The sequence below is a fragment of the Galeopterus variegatus genome, unplaced genomic scaffold (assembly GCF_000696425.1).
Source record: "Galeopterus variegatus unplaced genomic scaffold, G_variegatus-3.0.2 Scaffold6181, whole genome shotgun sequence".
NCBI classification, from domain to species: Eukaryota; Metazoa; Chordata; class Mammalia; order Dermoptera; family Cynocephalidae; genus Galeopterus; species Galeopterus variegatus.
The window spans coordinates 46,228-64,072 of NW_007732292.1; the positions used below are offsets into that span (position 1 = coordinate 46,228).

Below are 17,845 nucleotides of genomic sequence, written 5' to 3' on the forward strand. Positions count from 1 at the left end.
CGCTCAGCCAGTGAGCGGAACCTAGTCTGTATGTGGGACCCGACCCCCCGGCGGGAGCGCCTCTGCGCTCCCAAGCAGCGCACTCTCCAGTGCGCCACCAGGTCGGCCCTGGAGGCCAGAGTTTCTTGAAGGATGATTCTAATCAGATGTCTAGAATTATTTTGACTTTAGCTTGCTTTTAGAATAGTTGGGAGTTTGGTGGGGGGGGGCATGAATATTCAGAGTTAAAGTTGTTGTACCTATTTTTCTTTGTTTTCTTTTCTTACTATGTCAGGGATTTGAACCATGATGTTAATTAATAAGCTTCCTCTTATACCCAAAAGAATGATTTTGAAAAGAAATCAAATAAATTTAAATCTTGAATGCATTGAAAAATTGTAATTGCTGCTAAGCAGGCTTTCAGTTAATAGCATTTAGATTTGTTACTTTGTCGTTTCTTTTGAAATTATTTGCTGACATTGAGAGTGAACAGTATCTCCTGTGTCAGTCTCTGCTGTATTTCACACTCACAATTTTCAAATAAGCTACCAAAAGAGAGAGTGATTCTTTTGGTTTCCTTGGTTCATGCTAAACACAGGGCCAAGTGCAGTAGATGAAAGATGACACAGATTCCCTGTGACTCAGAGGTAAAAGCAGAAGAAAGATTTAACTTGCATATAGATGGCTCCCTTTGGGAATGTTAAGGAAAACACTTAAATTGTCTTAATTTACTAATATTGTTTTTATTTTTTAAGCATTTTGTGATGTTGTGGGATGAACTCACAGAGGAGTTTAAGACCGGCGTCAGTGTCGTAGTTTTATAGCTCTTTATTTTAGTGTTGCAGCTCTTTGTTAAGTGTTATAGTGCTTTATTGCTTGCAAACAAGAAGGGCACTGGAGGGCACAAAACTCCCAAGCCAGTGTCTCCCAGAACAAAAGAAATGACCCACTTATATAGCCTAAATTCCCGCCCTTCTTTCTCCTAGGTTCTCATTCTGGTCCTCTTATGTAAATGAGGGATGCTGTCCTGTTAATTTGGATTGGCTGATTGTGGGACACAGTCCATTGGTCACTTTAGGAGCCTAATTTCCCTCTGGCCCTGGGGGAGGGGTATGAGACTGCTGTTATCTTGTAGAAGGTGGAAAGGCTCAACAATTAAAAATGCTTAGGGTCCCTGGCAACAGTGAAAGAGGAGACAGTTGATGTGCCACAGCATATTGCAATAGGGAGGTGTGAAATAATAATATATGTGTGTATGTATATATATATATATGTCTCTGCACCTGGTTCCTGAGACAGAGCTCCTAAAACCCTTGTAGATATAGTTTCTAGGAGAATCTTTTGTTCTAGTATTTGGTCTTTGACCCTGTTTTTCTGTCCTAGAGCTCCTAAATCCCTTGGAATTTCCTGGGTAATAGGAGTGTCTTTTGTTCTAATGAGGTAATTCTTGGGGGGCTCCTGGGTGGGGGATGGTCACCAGAGGGACCAAGCCATGATTAGAAGCTTAGCACTTTCAGCTTCACCCCTGTCCTCTGGGAAGAGGAGAGGGGCTTGAGTTAATAATCAATCATGCCTGTATGATGAAGCTTCCATAAAAGTCCCTGAACTGTAGGGTTTGGAGAAGTTCTGGGTTGCTGGACACATGGAGGTGCTTGGAAGGTGGCACACCCAAAGAGGACGTGGAAGCTTTGTACCTCTTCCCACATACCTCACCTGTGCATCTCTTCATCTGGCTTTTCATCTGTGATATGAATTGGTAATATACTTTATAATCAATGGGTAAATGTAAGTAAAGTATTTCCCTGAGTTCTGTGATTTGTCCTAGCAAATTAATCAGACCTGGGGAGGGGGTTGTGGGAACCCCTGAGTTACAGTCAGTTGGTCAGAAGTATAGGTGACAAGCTGTTACAAGCTATTGGCATCTGAAGTGGGGGGCAACCTATGGGAGCTGATTCCAGGTACACAGAGTCACAATCGAATTGAATTATAGGACACTCAATTGATGTCCACTGGAGAATTGCTTTGTGTAAGGAGAAAAACCCCCACACATCTGGTGTCAGAAGTGTTGAGTGGAGTGTGTGATGGTGAAATAGGAGAAAATGGTTTGTTTTCTCTGTCATACAGGAGGTAATTAAGTAGCTCAAGAATATAAAAGTATTTTATGGGTTCTAATAAAGCAAGGAATTAAGGTATCAGATAAAAGTAGTTTTGACCAAAAGTGAATTCCGTTAAGACATAGAACCTTGGTGCTTATATCTATAATTCAGTTGTTATTTTCTGTCTTCTCTAGTTTTTAGACTCTTTGAAGTAGCATTTGCTCTTATTAGTGGCGTATATGAGCACTGCATACCCTAAGCAGATAAGGAGTTGTTGCACTCTTTTACTTGCTCGTAAATCTGTGGACTGGGCCAATTGTCCAGCTAGGTAGGGCTAGGTCTGGAGCTCACAGACCCCTCAAGCCCATTGTCCAGACTGGGTCACAAACCCTTCACATGCCAGGCTGGGTTCCCAGGCCCCCACACGCCAGGCTGGGTCACCAGACCCCTCACGCACAGGTCTGTGAGCTAGGTAACCAGCAAACAGGTTCTTGGAATCTGTAGTTTGGAGAGCATGGCTGTGTGGGGCAGACGCCTGAGGCAGACACCAGCCAAATTGCAGCGCTGCACATGTGCATTAACTCCACCCATATACAACTCATTTACAAAGAATGTGCCGCACCACCCCCAACCGGACCTAAGGTGAGGGTGCCTGACTTAATTATTCTATTTTCCCACCTTGGAATCTGTAGTTTGGAGAGCATGGCTGTGTGGGGCAGGCGCCTGAGGCAGACACCAGCCAAATTGCAGCGCTGCACATGTGCATTAACTCCACCCATATACAACTCATTTACAAAGAATGCGCCGCACCACCCCCAACCGGACCTAAGGTGAGGGTGCCTGACTTAATTATTCTATTTTCCCAACAGGAGTTTGCTCAGAAAATCCAGGACAGTAAGTTAATGAATTTATCAAACAGATTATCAAACAAATCTCTTGTGTGATATTGTCTATCTTTATGAGAAATAAGGTGGGAACAGTATTTAATTCACTTTTTTTTGCAAAGTTTTTGAGAGTGTTCTGGCATGTTTGTGAGGCAAGTCTCTTAGGTCATTTTTTCTATATGAAATATAAACTAGTTTGTGACATCAGCCTCAAAGTATCTGATTGTATGGGACAGTTACCAAACCAGCTTTTCTTCCTCTCAAATTCACTACTCAACACACTTCTGACACCTGCTGTAAGGGGATTTTTCCACACCACAGTTCTCCAGCAGATACCAATTGGATGTCCTATAATTCAATTCAATTCCAGCATCAGATCCCATAGATTAAGGGCTCAGTCTCATATGGCTGAACCCCATCTTAGATGCCAATTGCAGGTCTCAGGTTATGACCTGTACTTCTGACCAACTGTTTATAAATTGGGGTTCCCAAGACTCCATCTTTGGGTTCAATTAATTTGCTAGAGCAGCTCACAGAGCTCAAGGAAATACATTTAACCATTAATTACAAAGGATATTTTGAAGTATACAAATTAGCAGCCAGATGAAGGGATGTATAGCGTGAGGTCCAGAAGGGTCCCATGGAGTTGGCGTGTGCTACCCTCCTGGCACATGGATATATTCTTGTTTACAACCCTGAAGCTCTCCAGACTCAGTCCTTTTGGGTTTTTATGGAGGCTTATTAAGCAGGCATGGTTGATTAAATCATTGGCCACTGGTGATCACGTCAACCTTCAGCCCATCTCCCCTCCCTGGAATAGGACCGAAAGTACCAACCCTCTGCTCATGTGGTTGATTCCCCTGGCAACCAGCCCTTCATCCTAGGCTATCCAGGACCCCTTCCTCCCCATCAGTCATCTCATTAGCATACAAAAGGACACTAATCACTTTGGAGAATTCAAGGGTTTTAGGAGCTGTGTGCCAGGAAACAAAAACCAAATTATAAATTACAATATCACACTGGCATATCCAAATAATATACTGCCTAAAACAGCACCTGCTTCAGAAGCTGCTTTCTTTTCTCATGGCAAGTGCTTTGAGGAGTCACTGCATTCTAACTCCAGCAGTCAGCCTCATGGTACTATCTTCAAGATTAGGTTAGAGCTGTGGCTGTCAAAGTGTAGGTCCTGGACCTGGACCAGAGTGTTAGCATCTGCTGGAAAACATGTAAGAAATACAAATTCTAAGACCCATCCCCAGACCTACTGAATCAGAAACTGGGAGTGGAGCTGAGCAATCTGTTTTAACAATCCCTCCAAGGCACACTGAAGTTTGAGAACCACAGCATTAAGGTAATAACCTGGTCTGTCCAAGAAGCCTGAGACAGAAAAAAGCCTAGAGAAAAATAACCTAAAAACCAAATTTAGACATTTGATGTTTCTGCGTTAATTAGAAAAGAACTACATAATTTTTGTGTCTTTAGATGCACTAATACTTTGCAGTAGACTTGACTTCATTATTTGTTATAGTTAGAAGATTTTACAAAATAAATTTATATACTTGTTTTAAAAATTGAGGTAAAATTTACATAACATAAAATTAACAATTAGCCATTTTAAGTTCTGTGGCATTTAGTGCATTTTTTCCCATGTTATGCAATCACCTCTCTAGTTCCAAGGTAATTTCATCACCCCAAAAGGAAACTCCATACTCACTATTTAACAGCACTATTTCCTCCTCCCGCCAGACCCTAGGAACCACTAATCTGTTTTATGTGTTGACTTAAAAGAAACTGTGGCTGAACATATAAAGCACAGGATTTATTGAGCCAATACGATGATTGCAACTGGGGAGATGCATAGGTTAGGTCGCTCAGAGAAATGTGTTTTGAAGAGGGCCAACAGAGTTTATTATTAGCTTTTTATAATTACAAGGAGGGGTAAGAATCAAAGGACAGAGAGAGAATAGCCCTCCTAATCAATTCATCAGTTTTTCTGTTGATTGTACATGATGTACATGATGTATAGATTTGGGATTGTTATTAGGTTATAGCCTACGTGCAGTGATCTAGGGTAAGTGTTACAAGAAGCATTCGAAGTTATTTTGTGACTTTCTGATGCCATGGTGTCTGCTCCTAAGTAGAGATGGTCTTATGATAATGTTTTCTATGACAGGTGGACACGACTGCTGGCTTATCCCAGATCTCCCAAGGCACTGTGTTTTAGCTGACCTGGTCAGGGCAGAGTTTTTTCTTTTTTTCTTTATTGTCATGATATGTCTCCTTAGATTTACCTATTCTGGATGTTTCATACACATGGAATGATACAACCTGTGACCTTTTGTGTCTGGTGGCTTTCATTTAGCATAATGTTTTCGAGGTCCATCCACATTGTAGCATATATTAGTACTTAATTTCTTTTTTTTTTTTTTTTTTTTTAAAGATGACCGGTATGGGGATCTCAACCCTTGGCTTGGTGTTGTCAGCACCACACTCAGCCAATGAGCAAACCGGCCATCCCTATATAGGATCCGAACCCGTGGCCTTGGTGTTATCAGCACTGCACTCTACCGAGTGAGCCACGGGCCGGCCTAGTACTTAATTTCTTAAAGGCTGAATAAAGTCTGTTGTATGTATATACCACATTTTGTTCATCCATTTGTCTGTTGATGGACATTTGGTTGTTTCCCCTTTTTGGCTATTGTGAATAGTGTTGCTATTTTTGTACAAGTATTTGTTTGAATTCTCATAATTCTTCTTAATTTGGGAGGGTATATGCCTAGGAGTGGAATTCCTGGGTAGATGGTAATTCTACATTTAACTTTTTGAGAAACTGCCTTGCCTAATTCTCTTTCCGCAGCAGCTATACTAGTTTACAATCCTACTAGCAATATACAAGGATTCCAGTTTCTCTGCATCTTTGACAATACTTGTTATTTTCCATTTTTGATTATAGCCATCCTAATGACTGTGAATTTCTATGTCAATAATTTTTTTTTTTTTAAAGATGACCGGTAAGGGGATCTCAACCCTTGACTTGGTGTTGTCAGCACCACGCTCAGCCAGTGAGCGAACCGGCCATCCCTAAATGGGACCCGAACCCGGGGCCTTGGTGTTATCAGCACCGCACTCTCCCAAGTGAGCCACGGGCCAGCCCTCTATGTCAATAATTTTGATTTGCATTTTTCTAATTACTCATTAGGGAAGATGTTAAGCATCTTTTCATGTGTTTGTTGGCCATTTGTATGTCTTTTTTGGAGAAATGTCTATTCAAGCCCTTTGCCCATTTTTAGTTTGGCTGTATTTTTTGTTTTGTTTTGTTTTGTTTTTCAGTTGTTGGTTGTTGAGTTGTTAGAATTCTTTATGAGGAATCTAGCTCCAGGCCAAAATCCTGTGCGTGGTCTTTAAGGCCCAAACATATGAAATTACTTATCAGATATGTAATTTGCAAATATTTTCTCCCATATTCTAAGTTGTCTTTTCATTTTCTTGATAGTATCCTTTGATGTAGAAAGTCCTTTTTTGTTTTTAAGTTTATTAATATTATTTTTTTACATTCTAAGACGTTGTTGCAGAGCAGTTTGGGGGATGGGGGAGCAGAGAAGGGGAAAGGAAATAAGGTGGAAGAAGGAGGAAGGAGGGGGGAACGTGGCTGAAGCCAGTGGCACCCCCCTCATTCCTGCACTGGAGAGAAAGGGGCTTCCAGTAGTGGCTCAGTCACTGCTTGGCTAGATGCAGATGTCAGGGGGGTGTGGCTGAAGCCCTCAGCCCCCTATGCCCCCCGGCTTGGGAGCCAGGGGCGCTTCCTGCAGTGGTTCAGTGGTCATCACTGGGCTGGTTGCAGGTGCTGGGGGTGGGTGGGGGCATTGCTGAGGCCCTTGGTCCCCCACTGCCCTGGCTCAGGAGCCAGAGGCACTTGAAAGTTTTTAATTTTGATGAAGTTCAATGTATGTATTTTTTGTATCTTCCTTGTGCTTTTGAAAGTATTTAAGAATCCATTGCTAAACCCAAGGTCATAAAGAATTACCCCAGTGTATTCCTCTAACATTTTTATAGTTTTAATTCTTACAGTTAGTTTGTTGATCTATTTTGAGAAGTAAGGGTCAAACTTCACTTATGCATTTATCCATATCCATGCATGTGGATATCAAGTTGTCCTACCACCATTTGTTGAAGAGACCAATCTTATCCCATTGAATGGTCTGGCACCCTTGTTGAAAATCAATTGACCATATGTAAGCCTTTATTTCTGGACTTTCAATTCTTCTATTCCATTGGTCTATATGTCTGTCTTTATGCTGATACCACACTGTTTTTGACAACAGTTAATTTGTAGTGAGTTTTGAAATTGGGAAGTGTGAGTCCTCTAACATTTTTCTTTTTCAAGACTTGGCTATTAGAGGTGCTTTGCAATTCTATATGAATTTTAGGATCAGCTTTTCCATTTCTGCAAAAAATGTTGGGATTTTGATAAGAATTGCATTGACTCTGTAGATCACTTTGAGGAGTATTACCATTTTATGAAGTCTTTCTGTCCATTAATGTGGAATGCTTTTCCACTTATTTAGTTTTTCTTTCATTTCTTTCAGCAATGGTTTTTTAGGTTTTTGGTGTACAAGTCTTGTTCCTCTTGATTAAAGTTGCTCCTAAGTATTTTATTCTTTTTGATGCTAATGTAAATGGAATTATTTTCTTCCTTTCCTTTTCAGATTGTTCATTGCTAGGGTATAGAAATACAACTGATTTTTTTTTTTTTTTGTATATTTATCTTTTACTTTGCAACTTTGCTGAATTAGTTTATTAGCTCTAATAGTTACTTTGTGAATTCTTTAATATCTACAAATAGAGAATATTTTGCTTCTTTGTTTCCAGTTTGGATGCCTTTTATTTCTTTTTTGTTCCTAATTGCTCTGGCTAGGACTTCCAGTACTACAAAGTTGAATAGAAATAGTGAAAGAAAATATACTTGTCTTATTCTTGATCTTAGGAGGAAAGCGTTCAGTCTTTCACCATTAAGTATGATATTAGCTATTATATACTGTTGTTATATTAGCATTATGTTGTATTCCATTTTTATTTCATTTGAGATACACATTGCAAATGCATAGAAAAGTCTAGAGAGCTGTAAAACAAATACCCATTATAGACTTTCTTCTTGTACCTATAAAGGATTTTGGGAAAACACCAAATATTGGAATTAGGTAGGTCACTTTTAAGTTCACTACTACCATGCCATTTTGATAGAATTGGTCATGGAAATGAATCATAGAAGCAGCTGGGATTATTTTTTAGTTGGTTTGATCAAATTTCTAGTTATTTTGACGTGAGATTTGGTGAAAGCAAGTTTGATACCCATAATAGGAAAATTTAGAGGAATGGTGGCTGTTTTGCAGAAATCTCACAAACAAGATAGAATTGGCAGAACTAGAAGCAATCTCCAGTTTTGAGCTCTGTTCCAGAAAGGATCAGGGAGTTGAGATAATTTAGATTGAAAAAAAGAAGGAACACAGTAAGGGACATAAAATATTTGTACTATCAGAGGAAAAGGGGGATAAAAAACTTTTGGTTTTAATTTTGGCAGACTCAGGTCAGGTAGATGCTTTTTATAGGCCCAGTGTAAAAGAACTTTCTAGCAATTAGCAGGTAATCCAAAAATGTAATCAGCTGCCGGTCACAGTTGTGAGTGTCTCATCACCAAGAGGTGAAAGCCAAGGTGAGATGACTCCCCGGAGATGCTGCGGAATGGCAAGCAGAGGTGTTCAGGTGCCCCTACATCTAATATTCTGTCATTCTATATATAAGCCATGGGTGAAAAAAAGAATTCTAGAAAATTTCTATCATTATGATCTAATAAAAAGTATAGACCAAACACTATGTAAAACAGCTGATATTTTCCTCAGCAATGACAGAACTTGCTGTAGGTAACAAAATCTGTAGATGATAATCCATTGTCAGAATACTGACTCAGAAAGAATAAAGAGACCAAATGCTACTAGGATGAAAAGAGGTAGACCTTACCTCTTAACTGTGATTGGGTGGGACTGGGGGAGAAAAGACACAGAAATACACTGAAAAGTCTAGTTACTGAAGGATTTTTTTTTTTTACATGTGGGATAAATAACCAAGGACAGAAATAAGGCCCTGCCTTTTTTGTTTCATTTTAAAGTTAATAAGAAAGCATTTACATGCTACTTTGAATCTCTTAAGAGTGTCCCCAAAATTATTTTCTGAGTAGTTGTGAAGAATTTGCAGTAACATAACACTAATTTTAAGATTTAAATATAGGAAATAGGACTAGGTTAACACAAAGCCAAAAGTTAGATTTTAATCGGTTTCAGAGAAATCACACATCCTCAGGAAGTGAGGTTGTTCAAAATGTGGTGTATTTACTTTGTCTTGTCACTACTTCTTGTCATCCTATCTCCTCAGATATGATTGACCTGATTGACTTCTTTTTCCTTTGTACATTACATTAAAAGATTTGTCACATGGGAGGGGTAGTGGGACAGGTAGCTACACCATGAAGGTATTTCAAAGCTACCTTAGAAGCCAAGGAAGCAATAACAGTCTAACTGTAATAATAAAAATGACTGCCATTTCTTGAACACCTACTCTGCCAGACACTGTTCTAGATGCTGGGTGTTCTTCATGAACTTATGTAGACCATCTCCCAATAGATTTAAATAGGATCCATGAGATGGATTGGAAGAATTAATATCAAAATGTCCATATTGCCTAAAGCAATCTACAGATTCAATGCAATCTTTATCAAAATACCAATGATGTTTTTCAAAAAATAGAAAAAACAATCTTAAGATTTGTATGGAACCACAAAAAGAAAAAAAAAGCCAATGCAGTCTCAAACAAAAAGAAAAAAGTTGTAGATATCCCACTACCTGACTTCAAAATATACTATAGGGAATACATTCTGTTTTATGGAATAACATTTTGCCCAATTCTACAATCACAATAAGGCCAATTTGAGATTTTTTTGCGGCTGGCCGGTATGGGGATTAAAACCCTTGACCTTGGTGTGACAAGGCCTTGCTCTGACCAACTGAGCTAACTGGCCAGCCCCCAATTGAGATCTTGTTGGGGGGGGGGGAATATATATACATATAAAGCTATAGTAACCAAAACTTGCATAAAAACAGTCAATTTGACCAATGGAACAGAATAGAGATCCCAGAAATAAACTCACACATTCACAGCTAGGTGATATTTGACAGAGGTGCCACCAAAAATATGTGTATTAGTCTGTTTCTGTTGCTTATAACAAAATACCTGAAACTGGGTGATTTATATAGAAAAATGAAATTTATTGCTTACAGTTTCTGAGGCTGGGAAATCCAAAGTCCATCTGGTGGTGGCAGCAGTGACTCAAGGGTCTCTCATTGCAAGATGGTAAAAGCAGAGACAGCAGAGAGACTCTCCTCTTCTTTTAAAACTCTCAAAACTATGCTCCTGACCACCATTTTTAATCCACTCACTACTGCATGGTCCTACAGTCCAATCACCTATTCAAGGTGCCACCTTTCAATTACCATAATAGGATTTCCCACCCTCTTAACAGTCACAGTGGGGGCTAAGTTTCTAATCCCTGAAACTTGGAGGACACAATTCAAATGTCAATGAGTTTTGGAGGACATAATTCCATCCACTACAATATGCAATGGGGAAAGGACAGCCTCTTCAATAAATGGTGCTGGGAAAACCAGATATCCATCCACATGTAAAAGACAGAAATTAGACCATTATCTCTAACCATACACAAAAATCAACTTAAAATAGATTAAAGACCTAAACTGAAGACCACAAGCTATGAAACTACTAGGAGAAAAAAACGGGAAACACTACATGAAATGGGAGTGGGCAGTGCTTTTCTAGACAAGACCACAAAGGCACAGGAAACTAAAGCAAAAATAGGCAAATGGGACTATATCAAACTAAAAATCTTCTGCACAGCAAGGGACAGAATCAACAACGTGAAGAGACAACTACAGAACAGGAGAAAGTGTTTGCAAATTACACATCAGACAGGTGGCTAATATCCAGAATATATAGGGAACTCAACAGCAAAAAACCAAATAACCCAATTAAAAAATGGGCAAAGTACCTCAACAGATATTTCTCAAAAGACAACACACAAATGGCCAAAAGGCACATGAAAAAATGCTCAACATCATTAATCATTAGGGAAATGTAAATTAAAACCACAGTGAGATATCATCTCCAGTGAGAATGGCTGTTATAAAAAAAAAATAAATAACAAGTGCTGGTGAAGATTCGGAGAAAAGGAAACTCTCCTACGTTGTTGGTTGGGAATGTAAATTGGTACGGCCATTGTGGAAAACAGTATGGAGGTTCTTAAGAGAAGTAAAAATTGAACTACTCTATGACCCAGCAATCCCACTACTGAGTATATATACCCAAAGGAAATGAAATCAATATATCGAAGAGACACCTGTACTGTCATGTTCATTGCAACACTATACACAATAGCCAAGAGATGGAATCAACTTAATGCCCATCAATGGATGAATGGATAAAAAATCCTGTGGTATATATACACAATGGGATACTGTTTAACTATTTAAAGAAAAAGAAAGAAATCCTGTCATTTTCAGCAACATGGATTGAACTGGACCATCATGTTAAGTGAAGCCAGACACAGAAAGATGAATACTGCATGATCTCACATATATGTGGAATCTTTAAAAAAAAACAAAAATCTCATAGAAGTAGAGGGTAGACTAATGGTTACCAGAGGCCAGGGAGTGGGTGGGGGGAGGGGGTCTGGAAGGAGAAGAGTGGACTAATGAGTACAAAGCTATGCTGTCTACCTAAGTGAATCAATGTACAGTACATGCATGTATTGAAACAACATACTGTACCCCACAAATATGTACAATTAAATTTTAATTTTAAAAAGTTTTTTAAAAAATGAATAAATAAATAGGTATCCATGAGATTTGAATTTGAATTCTGGACACCAAATACAATAGATTGGTGTCCCATAATTTGTAGGGCCCATGTCAGCTTTTGAAACCCCAGCTGGTTTTGTCTTGGGTAAAACTGTGAAGTAGGCATGGTATATATTAGGTATCACTCCCTGTTTCCCCACCCTTGGTTTAGGGTTATTAACTAATATTGATTTGTTAACTGCTAAGTAACTTAGGTTAGCTATCTTTTTTTTTTTTTTTGGCAGCTGGCTGGTACAGGGATTGAACCCTGGACCTTGGTGTTATCAGATCAGCACCACACCTTAACCAAGGGAACCAGCCAGCCCTTTTTGAGTTAAAGCCCTGTTGACTCCTGTATCCTCTCACATGTCTGTCCCTTTCAGGAGGTACATCCATCCTTTTAGTATCCTCTAGTCCACCTGTTCTTTAACTTCCAAACCAAGTAAGACAAACGTAAGCCATCTATTCCACGGTGTTGCTTACCCCTGGATTAGAACATCTTAACATAAGCTCATCTACTAGAAGTTCATAGTCAAGTGGAGCTAGATTGTTCTCAGCCCACCATACAAAGGACTTTGTTTCAGCATCCAACTTTGCTTGTTGGCAGGTCTGCCATGGGAACCTCTATTCCTGAATTCTAGGAACTGCACCAAGGTGTGCTCCATGATGGCTGTCTAAGACTCTGTAAAACCAAGTGCTTATTCTCCCACGTTGTTTTGTCTATGCTAAGAAACCATAATTGTTGGTGTTTTATTTCTCAAATATCAAAGAATGTATTTCAGATCCCAGTGTTATCCCATTGTATTAAGAATTTTTAATATAGCCAAAGGAAATGAAATCAATACGTTGAAGAGATATCTGCAGTCTTATTGTTCATTGCAGCATTATTCACGATAGCCAAGGTATGGAATCAAATTAAATGTCCATCAGTGGATGAATGGATAAAGAAAATGTGGTACATATACACAATGGAATATAATATTCAGCCTTAAATAAAGAAGGAAATCCTGTCATTTGCAACAACATGGAGGACATTAAGTGAAATAAGCCAGGCACACAGAAAGACACAGTTCCTGACTTACAATGGTTTGATTTAGGATTTCTCGATTTTATGATGGCGTGAAAGTGATATGCATTCAATAGGAACTATACTTTGAATTTTGATCTTTTCCCAGGCTAGTGATACAATGCTCTTTGATGCTGGGCAGTAGCAGCAAGCTGTAGCTCCCAGTCAGCCATGCAATCATGAGGGTAAACAATTGATACTGTACAGTGTACTGTGTTCAATAAAGTACATGAGACACTCAATACTTTATTATAAAATAGGCCTTGTGTTATATGATTTTTGCCCAACTGTAGGCTAATGTATGTGTTCTGAACACTTTTAAGATACCTGAGGGTAAACTATGATATTCGGCAAGTTAGGTTTAATAAATGCATTTTTGGTTATTTTCAACTAATGATGGGTTTACCCACACATAACCTCATTTTAAGTTGAGGAGCTCACTTACATGTGGAATCTAAAAAAATTGAACTCATAGAAGTGGTGAGTAAAATGGTGGTTACCAGGAGCTGGAGCAGTGGGGGCCTGGGAAGATATGTTTGTCAAAAGACACAAAATTTCAGTTAAACAGGAGAAATAAGTTGAAGAGATCTATTATACAACATGGTGACTTCAGTTAATAACAATGTATTTTGAAAATGGCTGAGAGTAGTTTCATGTTCTCAGCACAAACAATGGTATGTGAGGTAATGCATACGTTGATGAACTCAAACGAACCATTCCGCGATGTATGCCTATTTCTTTTTTTTTTTTATTTTGTCAATATACAATGTGGTTGATTATTGTGACCCATCACCGAAACCTCCCATGTATTGAAACAGTACCCCACAAATATGTATAACTAAAATTAAAATTAATTAATTAAAAGTGAGCACAGTACAAAGTTTTCTCAAAGAACACATAATGTACTGACAAAATGCACACAGCATTATGCAACTAATTTAGACTGTAATTGCTGTTAATTCCCCCCTCCTATTACTGCAGAAGCAATGCTGAACTTCAGAACACATCTTCAGTCTGTGTCTATGCCACAGTTCTGTAAATTTCCAACCCTATAACATGGAGAGGGACTTTTCTTAAAGGCAGGTTTAATTACCTTAGAAGACCTCAAGGAACTGTCAGATGACAGACATTTGTTCCCCGTTTCACTCAAAACAGCACAGAGGGCTTAAAAAAGAGAGAAAGGTGAATATTATAGACAGTTGCTACCTGGCAAGATAGATAGATAATAAACTTGGCTCCACCTACAAAAATAGTAATACCTACATAGGTTGTGTTTGAAAAGTTAAGTATATGATACAAATTGGTTTTTTTAAATTAATTAATTATTTATTTATTTAAATTTTATTTTGTCGATATACAATGTGGTTGATTATTGTGGCCCATTACCAAAACCTCCCTCCCTCCTCCCTCTCCTCCCTCCTACCCAACAACGTCCTTTCCGTTTGCTTGTTGTAACGACTTCAAAGGATTGTAGTTGTTATATCTTCTTCCACCCGCCATTATGTTTTGTGTGTGAGTGAATTTATTTATGTATTTTTAGCTCCCACCAATAAGTGAGAACATGTGGTATTTCTTTTTCTCTGCCTGACTCGTTTCATATTCTCTCAAGGTCCATCCATGTTGTTGCAATTGGCAGTATTTCATTCGTTTTGATAGCTGAGTAATATGCCATTGTGTAGATAAACCACATTTTCCGTATCCACTCGTCCGATGATGGACATTTGGGCTGGTTCCAATGCTTAGCTATTGTGAAGAGTGCTGCAATGCACATTGGGGTACAGGTACACCTTCGACTTGATGATTTCCATTCCTTTGGGTATATTCCCAGNTGTGTGTGAGTGAATTTATTTATGTATTTTTAGCTCCCACCAATAAGTGAGAACATGTGGTATTTCTTTTTCTCTGCCTGACTCGTTTCATATTCTCTCAAGGTCCATCCATGTTGTTGCAATTGGCAGTATTTCATTCGTTTTGATAGCTGAGTAATATGCCATTGTGTAGATAAACCACATTTTCCGTATCCACTCGTCCGATGATGGACATTTGGGCTGGTTCCAATGCTTAGCTATTGTGAAGAGTGCTGCAATGCACATTGGGGTACAGGTACACCTTCGACTTGATGATTTCCATTCCTTTGGGTATATTCCCAGCAGTGGGATAGCTGGGTCATATGGTAGATCTATCTGCAACTGTTTGAGGAACCTCCATACCATTTTCCACAGAGGCTACACCATTTTGCAGTCCCACCAACAATGTATGAGAGTTCCTTTTTCTCCGCAACCTCGCCAGCATTTATCGTTCAGAGTCTTTTGGATTTTAGCCATCCTAACTGGGGTGAGATGGTTTCTCAGTGTAGTTTTGATTTGCATTTCCCGGATGCTGAGTGATGTTGAGCATTTTTTCATATGTTTGTTGTATGCCTACCTATTTCAAAACACCATGTTGTACACAATATATACAATGTTTGTCAGTTTAAAAAAAGAAAAAATTTTACTTATCTGACCAGCTTTATGCAATGATTTACTATTTCTTTTTCCACTAGGGAAAAGTTAACCATTGGATGCTGCCAGCTGGTTGAGATGGAATATACCATGCAGCAGTGCAATGCATCTGTCTACATGGAGGCCCAAAACAGGGGATGGTGTGAAGACGTGCTCAACTATAGGACCTAAGTGCTGATTTGTAAAACTTAAGAGGAATTGCATTTGTCTTCAATAATAACAGTAACTTTCAACCTGGTCACTTTTTTGAGTCAAACCCAAGAGAATTATAACAAATAGTTCATACATACAAGAAAGTGATTGCTTATTACTGACAATCTCAATGAAGCCCTAAAAAGCTTGATGCCAATCTATTGTGAGATAAAACTGTGGACTCAACTCTTCTGGAGTTGCCAATACCTCCCTACTTCTACTCCTCATACTGAGCCAGTATCTCTAAGAAAAGGAGAGTCATCTTTTCAGTCATCTTAGGGCAGTAGTCACTGTGGCATCTAAGGCCCATGGCACATCATTAGCAAGCATCTCTCTCAACCCCAAATATGGGTATGCAACTAGACACTGCAAAACACTAATAATAACCATGGTCACCACATTCTACAAATGAAATCTTACCCTGGGCTGTTTTTATAATCAAACTGTTATCCATGTAGACCTGTTGAAAATGTGCTTCCCTGCTCAACCTCCAAAGTAATGAAAGTAGAATTTTGACTTCAGCTCCTACTTCCTATAGAACTTCTTCTCTGGACTTGTCACTTTTCAGTGTATTTCTTCTTTTTTTAAAAGACCAGTAAGGGGATCTTAACCCTTGACTTGGTGTTGTCAGCATCACGCTCTCCCAAGTGAGCCAACCGGCCATCCCTATATAGGGATCTGAATCCACGGCCTTGGTGTTATCAGCACCGCACTCTCCCAAGTGAGCCACGGTCAGCCCTTTCAGTGCATTCCTAATGGGGAAGAGCAGGGCGATTCCTGTGCTGTTTCCGGAATTTAGGTGTGACTGTTTGCTCCTAGCTTAAACCAACTTGTTTAATTGATTTCTTAGTTATACAGTGAGGTGGAAATCCTTATTTACTTGAATGCATTATGCTTTTGTTAATTTTTACATTAAATCTAAGTTTTTTGTTTTTTTTAAAGCAATAACTAATTTACTTTTAGCAAGATTTCATTTTACTTCCAAATTGTGTTCCTGAAATGTGTACAAGGTATGTTTATAAAAGTGGCCCTTTTCAATAAAAGAGAACCTATTCAGGATGTTCACTAGTAGTTGGTAAAGGACTTGCTTTCGTTTTCATGTTTGCCAGATTAGGAAACTGCACCACCAACTGCTCAAGTGCCATCAGGAATATGAGCCTTTGGGCGAACAGAGAAGCTTCAAGAGAGTATCTCTTTGCTTCTTTCCTTTTTTTGCTTGAGGAGCCAAAAATACATATCCCTCGACCCCCACAAAAGAACTTTTATCAGATCTTTATCCCTCACCTTCTAGTTATTATTGCATTTTTCTTTTACCCTTTTTATCTTTTTAATATGAATTATGCATCTTTAGTCTATGTCTTTTACCTTGCACATTCTGTCATTTTCTCTTTTTTCTTTTTTTTTTTACTGACCGGTAACGGGATTGCAACCCTCGGTGTCGCGCCCATACCGGGGACCGGCAACGGGATCGCAACCCTCGGTGTTGCGCCCGCACCGCGCTCAGCCAGTGAGCGGGAACCAGTCTCCACATGGGATCCAAACCCTCGGCGGGAGCGCCACCACACTCCCAAGCAGCACACTCTCCAGTGCACCACTGGGCCGGCCCTGCTCTCTCTTCTTTTAAAGCCCTCAGAACCATGTCCCTGACTGCCATTTTTAGTCCTTTCACTACCACATGGTCCTACAATCCAATCACCTCTTCAAGCCTCCACTTTTCAATTACTGTAATAGGATTTCCCACACTCTTAACAGTCAAAGTGGGGGCTAAGTTTCTTTTTTTTTCTTTTTTTTAAAGATGTTTAATCTTTAAAATTTTTTGAGATGTGCAGATGTACTTTCTAGTCTTACTTTTTGATTTAGAAACATTGGTTTAAAAATTTTTTAGTCTTTCATTTCAAATTTCAGGGTTCCCCCCGCCTTTTTTTTTCTATTTTGCCGCCTTCTTTTCTGATCTTAAATGTTATTGGTTTTATGCTTGTTTTCCTAATCATCCAACATAGGAATTGAAGATATTCTTTTCTTCTCATTCTTTCTTCTCTAGCTGTCTCCCCCGAGTTTGAGTAACTCATTGTGCTCATGGGCTCCACCTTATAGAACACAGATTTGTTTCAATGGAAGAATTATCAAATCCTTAGAAGAGAAACTTCAGATTTTAAAATCACCATTC

General features: G+C 39.1%; 1 protein-coding gene across 1 annotated transcript in view; it reads left to right on the top strand.

The window, feature by feature from the left end:
* LOC103605925 (transcriptional protein SWT1-like) overlaps positions 1-15,719 on the top strand; it is a gene marked incomplete at its 5' end in the record, with an annotated part of 59,566 nt that extends 43,847 nt beyond the window's left edge. The window contains one exon of the mRNA XM_008590525.1: positions 15,528-15,719. Within this exon, the coding sequence (XP_008588747.1) occupies positions 15,528-15,657 (130 nt within the window). The remainder of the gene's footprint in view (positions 1-15,527) is intronic.
* Positions 15,720-17,845: the final 2,126 nt, after the last annotated feature.